At 33.6% G+C, this 10,050-nt stretch overlaps 1 protein-coding gene across 1 annotated transcript; it reads left to right on the top strand.

Annotated features, from left to right (window-relative positions):
* Positions 1 to 3,760: 3,760 nt before the first annotated feature.
* LOC306983657 (C-C motif chemokine 2-like) lies at positions 3,761 to 6,112 on the top strand (the record flags this gene model as incomplete). Its single annotated transcript, XM_079584212.1, has 7 exons — positions 3,761 to 3,827; positions 4,017 to 4,125; positions 4,219 to 4,407; positions 4,591 to 4,719; positions 4,925 to 5,005; positions 5,144 to 5,254; positions 5,646 to 6,112. The coding sequence occupies 5 exons, from the start codon at positions 3,761 to 3,763 to the stop codon at positions 4,956 to 4,958; spliced, it is 528 nt and encodes a 175-aa protein (XP_079440338.1). The 3' UTR covers positions 4,959 to 5,005; positions 5,144 to 5,254; positions 5,646 to 6,112.
* Positions 6,113 to 10,050: the final 3,938 nt, after the last annotated feature.

Here is a 10,050-nt window from a genome sequence, read left to right as displayed (position 1 = left end):
CTGGATTTTTGGTCATTTGTTTGAATAATTTTTAAAAAATATATATTTTACTGATAAAAAAATATTCAATTAAACTATAGTTTAATGATATCAATAATCATGCCAGCAATGTGAATATTGATAGTAGTAATAATGTGTAATAGTCTGTATTGTAATATGTACTGTACTATGAAATATGTTAAAATAAATACACTTGATCTAATCCTTAAAAATTACTTGGATTCAATCATATTGAATAATAGAGCAAAAATGTATTTTGGTATAATTACTTGGGCTTATTTACTTAACTAGTTCAGATCCAATAAATAACTATTGAGAAGAGAGTAATTCATAAATACAGGACTATAAAAAAAGGTGGTACAGATGCATTATGAATATTTTGGTGTTGTTTAAATGATGCACATGTTTTGTTACCTGAATCACGCATAGGCTAATTTATATAACACAATTAATTTGTAAAACACTAATTTATATATAAAATTTTATATATATATATATATATATATATATATATATAACAAGTGTATTTTACCACTTTCTACAGTATATATTACAATATTTTAATTATCTTTTAAATTTCTATATATTATTTATAATATATATTAACAATAATATATACATAATTGTTTTGCTGATCAGTGAGATGTGATGTGAGGGTGGTTTAGTTTTACTAAAACTAGTTACTGTTGTGAAGAACTATCCCACTGTCAGAATTTGACAAAATCATGTTACCATACAATTACACTGTCTTTTGCAGGCAAATCTTGCCAAGGGCCCTACAATTATTTGATACATATCTTAATATTAATGTGCTTCTCTCTGCTATGGAAATGTCAATGGCAGAATTAATTCTTGAATAACATTTTTGTAATATTAGACTGTATTGTAATATAGACACAAATACACGTGTGTGTGTGTGTGTGTGTGTGTGTGTGTGTGTGTGTGTGTGTGTGTGTGTGTGTGTGTGTGTGTGTGTGTGTGTGTGAGAGAGAGTGTGAGAGAGTGTGTGATATGGATAGTTACTTCATGTAAACTAAATAACATAAAGCAAGAAATCTGGCCTAAACAAACATAAGTTCTTGTTTAAAGCTAAGTTTCCCTTTGACTCTTCTGATCCACTGATCATCATTTCATGAGCAACCTGTAGGCAGCATTCGTGTGGTTGGCTGTTACCACTGTGTGAAACTGTGTGAAACTGTGGCTGTTCCCATCTTATATAAGGGCTTTTGACATTGTTGCCCAAACATCAACTATTTGATCTGTCCTTATACTTTCATTCATTCATTCATGATCAATACTGTTACTGTTCTTTATATCAGTAGGCTATATATAATATATATGGAATTTAAATCTTATTCCATAATAATCACTTGCTCGTCACAATTATTCTTGAGGACATTTCCCTTTTTTTTTCATATCCTCCTTCCTGACTTGCCGTGCTTCTGTTTTCCTTGGTTTTTCTCTCTCTCTATTTCTCTCAGCTTTTGATTATCTGCCTTTTCATCAACGTTCTTTATTTTTACTTTTGCCTGATATCCAAAGTCTTTTTTTACTTTCCTGTTTTATTGTTTTATTTTGATTTATGCCACTTTGCCAGTTTCGACAAAAACCTTTTTTTTTTTTTTTTTTTTTTTTTTTCTTAATCTCTCTTCATTGCACTTTCATTTTCCATTCACAGAGAATGTTCACTCCTTTTCCATCATCCATCCTCTCCTCAGACCTCAGTATGTTGTGCTGCTCATTTAGTTGCCTTCTTTCTTTCTCTTCTTCATTTGGAGTCCATACACAAGACCTGTCGGCCGGTCGCTCCTCCTGACCACTAGAGGCCGCCATTCTATCACAATTCTTGTGAAGCACGGTGATGTACACTGCAGGCCAAAAGTTTGGAAAAAAAGAAGTCTCTTATTTTCACTAAGCTGACTTTATTTGATGACAAATACAATAAAAACAGTGTTATATTTTAAGTATGAATACTATTAATACTATTTAAAATAACTGTTTTCTATTTGAATATATTTTAAAATGTAAACCTAATTTATTCCTGTAATAGGTAAGCTCAATGTTCAGCATCATTACTCTTCAGTATCACATGATCCATCAGAAAGAACATTTTCTTATTATCAATGTTGAATACAGTTTTTACTGCTTTATATTTTTGTGGAAACAGCGATATACTACCATTCAAAAGTTTGTACGGTTTTAGAAAAAATACATTAATATTTCAGCAAGAACATATTTAATTAATAAAAATGATAATAAAGACATTTATAATGTTACAAAAGATTTCTATTTCAAATAAATGCAGTTCATTTGAATTTTAGTGTCCACAAAATATTAAGCAATAAAAACTGTTTTCAACATTGATAATAAGAACCATTATTAGACAGTAATGTAAATCTTGAGAAACACACAGGCACTTTATTAACTTTCTAATACTTTACCTCCAGCAATACATTTCACGTGGCATGAATTCAACAAGGTTCATTTCATATGAAATTGAAAAGTCAAAAAAGGATATCAGACGTCTCTTCTGTAGTGCAGTTGTGTGCAATATAAGCCCATTTCACATGAAATATATTTATAGTCTATAGATGAATAGTACATCTGGGTATCTTTTACATATCATTTTCAATGTACCTGTACTACGATATTAGTCTTGCATACAGTTTAGCAATATGCTTTAGAGCCGAGGACATTTTGTAAAGTAATATGCAGAGGACATTATGTACAAAAAAAGAAAGTATTTATAGACCACATTATGGTTTCTCCAACCCCCGGTGGCATGTGTAATATAGAAAAACAGGCCACATGCATGTACCACCTCAGTGAGATGATCACGAGAACTTGCTAGCGACAACACACACAAGACCACAGACTTGAACATGAGGCTTTACTGCATCTTCATCAGCTTGTCTTCTTGCTCTTTTCTCTCTGTTCACTGTCTCTACTGTATATGTGTCTTTTATCACATGATTTTTCATATGAATGCAGACTAAAGAAAATGTACTGAAGTTCATTCTGAAGTTCAAATTGAATATCTCAGTATGCTTAACTATCAGTATCAGCATAAATATTATAATTTTATTTTATAAAAACTGATCCATGAACCTGATTAACTGATTATGCAAATTTTGATTGTATATTCAAATCATATTATAGCTTCAATCTTTTTTATTTTTAAATCACCAGAGCAAATATTTAACCTGATGGGAATATTTTTTCTTAAATTTGATCCAAGGAAAATAATCAAAATCATATAGAGCAAATGTTAACTTGATATTTTACTATTAAATTACAGTATGGCCTTTTAATGCTTTATGGGTCTTAGTTTTTTGGATTGTGAGGAGTGTAGTGAAAATGTTTCTTGCAATAAACAATAAGGATCTTCTAATAGTGTGATAAAAGATTGTTTAAGATGAGCTGGGAAACTAAACACTTTGACACATGCCAACCACTTTTGACCAATAGAGCTCACCATTTCCTGCATTGAACCACAAATTAATTTTCCACCATGCATTTTTTCACCTGAAAATGCACACAGTGAGATAAACAATGGGGTCCTTATAAGGGAACATTCACATGAAGGAAGGGCTAACAGGAAGTAGGCCTATACCTCTGCAGACCACATGGTTTTCCCCTGTGCAAGTCACTTGTTTTAGACACACCATTGTACAGTGAGGTGATCATACACGAGACGATCAGACACTGATACACTAGCTGCACATCAAAATCTGACCATCGACTGACCAAAGACCCGAACATGAGGACACGCTGTAACTTCATCTTCTTCACGCTGCTCTTCACTTTCTGCCCACTGGCTCGTCAATGTGCGTCTCTTTCTTCATTTCTTTATTTTTATTTGGGGATGTCTAGATAATCAACTGCTAACAATTTCATATATATTTATGAGGTATTTTCTTGATCATTAAATGTATCTCATTCACATAATCTTTTATATTGAACATTTTGAACACATGTTAATTACATTGTATTTTTCATTTATATTATTTCTGCAGTCAGGCGAGGTCATACGTGTTGCTTTTCTTTTTACAAAAGAAGAATCCCAGAATCAAAGGTTGAGAGTTATCATATCACAAGTCATGAGTGTCAGAGGAGCGGTATCATGTAAGTAACTTTTGCAATGTCCTCATTTAAATTAATTGCAATTGTGAATCATTTATGTTAAAATTGTGAACAATCTTCTCTTTAAAAATTCAGTTTCATCACAAAAAAACACTTGGAGATCTGTGCTGACCCGACAGTGAGATGGGTTCAGAGACTGCAGTTATTGTTGGACGCTCGCACATGGACAGACATCGAGAAAAACATTATGACTGCTCGTCCAATTAAAATAAGGTCCAGACCTGAGACGGCGGTCGCCAGTTCTAAAGTGGACAGAGTAGCAAAGTAAATTGCTTGTTATAAAATGCTTTTTATTTTTTTTTCATACAAAAAATAAATAAATACTGACTGAGCAGAACTTGTGATCATATAAAACATTGTTAGTTGCAAATATTGAAAGAAGGCGTTTGAAATTATCCAAAGTCTTAGCAGGCGTTGTAAAATGACATCTCTTTTCTATTTTGAAAGGAAAACAGAGTCAATCAGGACGTCAGAAACTTCACCACTCCAGCGACCAGAGGAAACAACTCTAGTCCACCTCATAGAGTCCAATGACGGGTTAGATTTTGACACAACACAAGCAAATCCAAATACTGAGTAAGTAAAACCTAATGAACAAAATTTAATTTTCCTGTCCCATAGTCTCTTACAAACTATTAGTACCTTGTGAATGTTTTCAGTCGAGTCAGTAAATAGGCTCATGCCTTATTGACAACATATTAAAGCCTCAATTTCATATTGGTACCTCAAAATTATCTAAAGTCTTAGTGATGGTAGTTACATCTCTCTTTCCTTCCTAAAGAATGGCATCAGAGTCAATCGGCACAAGAGGATGAACAAGAATCCAGAGAGCAGATGAGTCCGCTGTAGTCCACCTCAAAGAGTAATAACAGCTTTGACATTTGAAAAGTATATAAAAAGATGGGGGTAGAGAACAAGGGGTTCCATATTGAATACAAAAATAAATCCATATCTTTATTATATACTAATCAATGGGCTTTCTCTCCTCTGTTCCTTACAGGTCTGCTTACTTCTGCATGCAGCCAGAAGGAGAATAACTATAGTATAACTTCATACAGTATCTACAGTATAATGAGACATAAAAGACTGAATACTTTAACCGTTTTAGCAGGTAAAAGTTCCATGAATAAATATATAATAAATTATATTATGTAAATATATAATTACAGTATATAGTTTTTGCATGGCACCTGAATGTTATATGACATTACCTAATGTTACCAAAAGTATCGTAATTTGCTTGGACTGTAGGGAATTTCTGAAACTGAAGCATGCGCCCTCTAGCAGGACACTGAAGTATTGTCATGTCATTACATGTATTGTACATTATGCTTTTAGTCTATAGATATGCGCGTTTAAATATCTATGTAGTCTTTCTTTAATTGACCCCGCAACAAATTACTTGTCTGGCCTTAAAAATTTATTATACAGAATTATTTATTGCTTCCGCGTAGCCATGTGAACTGGAAATATTTTTACAACGTTTTATCTGTAGCCTACAGAGGTACAGGGAAGGAGGCCTTGACACTTCAGGTCTGCGTTGTCGTCGTATCCAGGCGCAGGTTCTTCATCAGGTCTGGATACGGCCTGGATCAGAGTAATACACCATATACAGTACAATGCCACTAGCTTTTTTTAAAATACAAACAGGATGAGTATAGGGAAGAACATGTTGTTAAATTAAATAATATGTATAATACACAATGAAGAATCCAACATGTCAAAGTGCATGCATGTCTAATTCAGGCATGTTGGTTAGTTTATAATAACGTCACTGAGAGGAAGAAACTGTTCTTTTTCCTTCCTCCATTTGTCTTGCATAGGCCTATATTTTTTTTTTCCTATATATATTTTTTTTGAGAAAGGATTTTCAGCCTTTGCAGGCCATCTCAATGTGACGTACGTATGTGTATCATTTAATAAAGGCTACATATCCAGAACTGTGCATAAAACAAAGCAAATTTACTCCACTAAACGGCTCTTTTGATTCACTAATGATAGCTAATTCAGTGGCACACTGAGGCTGTCAGCAACATTTGTGAGGTTGATTGTTACTACTGTGTGAATCTGTGGGTGTCTGACATGTCAACCCTCCCCTTTTATTTCATCTTTTCTTCAGGCATGCTCAAGAAATAGTTCCATTTCTTTTCTCTTATTCTCCTACTTGACTTCTATTCAATCAGATTTTATTCTTCACTCTCTATAGCCACATGGACTAGAATAATTGTTCATTTAATTTTAACAATTGAACATCATATTTGTTTGTCTTTGCCTTTGTTTTCTCTTCATGCTAGCTTGTTCTCTCATATCACTCTTAGTTTGTCTCTTTTAATTTCTTCCGTGATTTTTCTTTGTTATATTTGATTTCTGCTCCTTTTTTTCTTTTTTTTTTTGGTTTCAGTCAAGACGGCTTGAACTTCACATTTCATACAAAGGTTAGCATGGTCGTGTTTGCCCCTGCTGTTAAATGCTGTAACTGCACCATCTGGAAACAAAAAACATCTTTCTCTTTTGACAGCCTGTCAATTCAAAATTAGAAGAATACAAACAAGCTAGAAAACAAACAAGCTAGTTGTGAGTAATATATGGTATTTTAAATAAATTCTATATATATATATATATATAGGCCTATTTGTCATTCTTCAAAGTGAGTAACCCAACCCTAACCCAACTAACTAATCACATTTTTTTCTGTAATTAATCGCCATTATATAACAATTTCACAGTTACTATCCAAATTCATGTAGAAACAACTTAAAAACAGTATATTTTAAATATATTGTTGTAATGGCATCTTTTTACGAATGAAGGCCATCACAGATAGCCTTGCTGCTACTAATGTCTTATGAGATTTCTTTTTGAAATTAATGACAGACATTCAACATTAGTATAATTGAAAGCTATCAATTTTAACATTTATTAGTTTTTAAAAAAGGTTTACAATAAGAAGTTTATAATAAATGTCATATTTACTGGTGCCCATCTTTCAGGTATGAAATATAGGCTACAGAAATGTAATACATTTATCAAACAAGTTACAGTCTTAACTGCATAGATTATAAATGAAATATAGATTATTCCTTATTAAAGCTACAATTTTCTCTGTTACTTTTGTTCTTTGCTTAACATTAATGAAAAACATCATGGCAACTGGTTTATTACGCTGCTGTCACTTTAAGATCTGCCTCTGCCACACATGATGCGGATCTGACGCGCTGTCACACACATCACAACTCTTTATGCTAATTTAAGACTTTGTTGAACTAATTTAAGACTGCTCTTAATACTCGACAAAACTGCCATTTTGGCAATTGTGTTATTGTTTGTTCAAGTGTGAAAGAGAACTGGATTCTGACCCGTTCTCTTTTGTCTTGTTAAGCTGGTTTAAAAGCATTTGCATTAATAAGAGTGTGATCATATAATGTAACTATAGCCAAAGGATGACAGAAAAAAACAGATGCTGCATTAATTGCATGAAACATTTTTAATACCTTAAACTGAACAAATTAATCGCATACGTTAACGCGCTAATTTTGATAGCAGTGATTATATTATATTATATTATATTATATTATATTATATTATATTATATTATATTATTTGTTGAGGTTCGTATGCAATTTTGGCCTAAGCTTCAATATTTTTTTCTTACAGAGCAACTGAAAGGAAAAAAAATTATTTGTCTGTCACAGAGCTGCAAATTGAATATTTCACTCCAAAACAATCAGCAGCCAAGAGCCGAGTCGAGCAGAAGACTACCTGAAGGAGACCGCTTTGATGTAGCAGATAAGACATGAGACCAGACAGGTGACCACACACACTGATGCCAGCCTGTGTCTTTTTTCTATTGCTGACAAATGGATTTGAAATGTGTTGTATTCAGACTTGACAGCCAAAATTCAAAAAATTACACTAAATAAATTCCTGGATTAATTGTCCATCTTATTCTTCATCCAGGATATCTTATTATTCAGGAAAACAACTGATAAACAAGCATCAAGGGAATTATGAAACAGACATTTTGACAAAAGGACAGACTATCATATTCTAAATACATTTGTTAATTTAGGTGGACAAAAGCTATAGCTCCAAAATATTTTGTACATGCATCTCCACTCCCCCCTTCCCTTTTCCCAGAAGGGCCAGAGAAATATAAAAAATGAGATATGAAGTAATCATTAATATTTAGCCCACAGCCACTCCTGTCCCTCCAGATGGAAGACTATAACACGTCCCATTATTACGGTGCATTTGATATTTCTTTGGTGTCCTGATTTCTAAAACCATGTGCACAAAATGCACTTCAACAAACATGAATGACTTTTTACCATTTCATGTTACACTTTTACAGCTGACGTCATAAAAGAAAGATTTGATATTAACCCCATTCGCCTAGAATACCCTGTTGCTAGGTGACCTGACAGTAAATGACTGACTTTGGTATGGGGGGAGGGGAGGGGGGGGTCACCCTTATGAATATTGATAGCAAAATGTCCAACGACGTGTTCCTGTTTAAGCTTAAAAATGGATCTAAATCTCACTAGTGGAATTGCTTTCACTCTCCAAAGACTGACACGATATGATTACACAAAAAGTGCAAGTGTACTTAAAATGTTAAAACAGTCTGAGAGCTGAAATCGATTGGCTTTTGTCATTTGGCTGGTTTTTTTCTTCTTCCCAGGGGCAAGAAATAAAGCAGAAACACATATCCACGGTGCATACTATACATTAGCTCATGCACCTAACAACCCTCAGACTTTATGCTTCAGCGGTTGGGTTGTCATGACCACCCTGAAAAAATTATACTGCAAATAAAAGAGTCTTAACAGCATATTTTAAATAGCTTCCTTCAGGGTAAAAAATAAGGACAAATGCATCACAACCCTAATTCCTGGGGGTCTATGGAGTTACTTGGAGATGAAATCTGGAGAATATGATGATGTAACACTCTTAGTTAGAATTAAAGGTTCCAAATGGGATTTAATTTAAATGCATCGAAATATCTTCATTATATAAATTATATTGTTTGGTAATTTTCTCAGTTTTTCAAGCATAAAACATCAAGTGTGTGCATGTTCAAATAATGGCACGAGAAGAAAAATGCACTGAAGTGATGCATATTATGCAGACTGTTGCCGGTCTGCAGGCTGGGAAATGGCAAGTGTTCTAAGTGTGTGCCACTGCTTCAGACCCACAGCTGTTGACACAACAGGCCCAGATGGTTTTGATTTGCAGCTTGGTTCATTGTGACGGCTCTGGCTTTGGATGGCCTTTTCAGTCAAGTTGCAACACTTCGGCATTTTCGAACACTGTCAGTGACAGGCTATGGCTCCTCTCAGAGTATGCTTCTATACAGTGCTTAGCATAAGTGAACACACCCATGCTAAAGTTGACTAAAAAGATTAATAAAAAATCATCTTTTGGAAATTGACAGGATATGCATCCATTATTCCATTGGCCTTTGGAATTAAAATAGTCCCACATCATCACATTCACCATAGAGATTGGCATGGTTTTATTTCAGTTAGCCCCGTTTGATTTGCATTGAGAGATGATCTTATGGAAAGTACCCCATGCCAATCTCTAGATATGGTGAAGGGTATGTGATGATGTGGAGATCAGATCAAGACTTTTTTTTTCCGTGTTCCCTAAAATGTATATTTTTGCGTTCAAGAAAAAAAAGTTATAGCCTAGGTTTAATAAACTATGATTGAATTAAAAAAAAAAAAAAAAAAAAAAAAAAGCTTTTAAATTGCTTTTAAATTCTGACAGCAAACCTACAGCTTTTACCGCCTTTGAAGACTTTGAGCATAAACAATTAGGGATACCCACAATATTACAAACAATCGGGATAATCCGTGAATAATCGTTCGTTTAGCTTCGTTAAAGTCACCACTGTGACTTTAA

Source organism: Phoxinus phoxinus (assembly GCF_949152265.1).
Source record: "Phoxinus phoxinus genome assembly, chromosome: 16".
NCBI lineage: Eukaryota > Metazoa > Chordata > Actinopteri > Cypriniformes > Leuciscidae > Phoxinus > Phoxinus phoxinus.
This window is presented reverse-complemented; position numbering and strand designations above follow the sequence as displayed.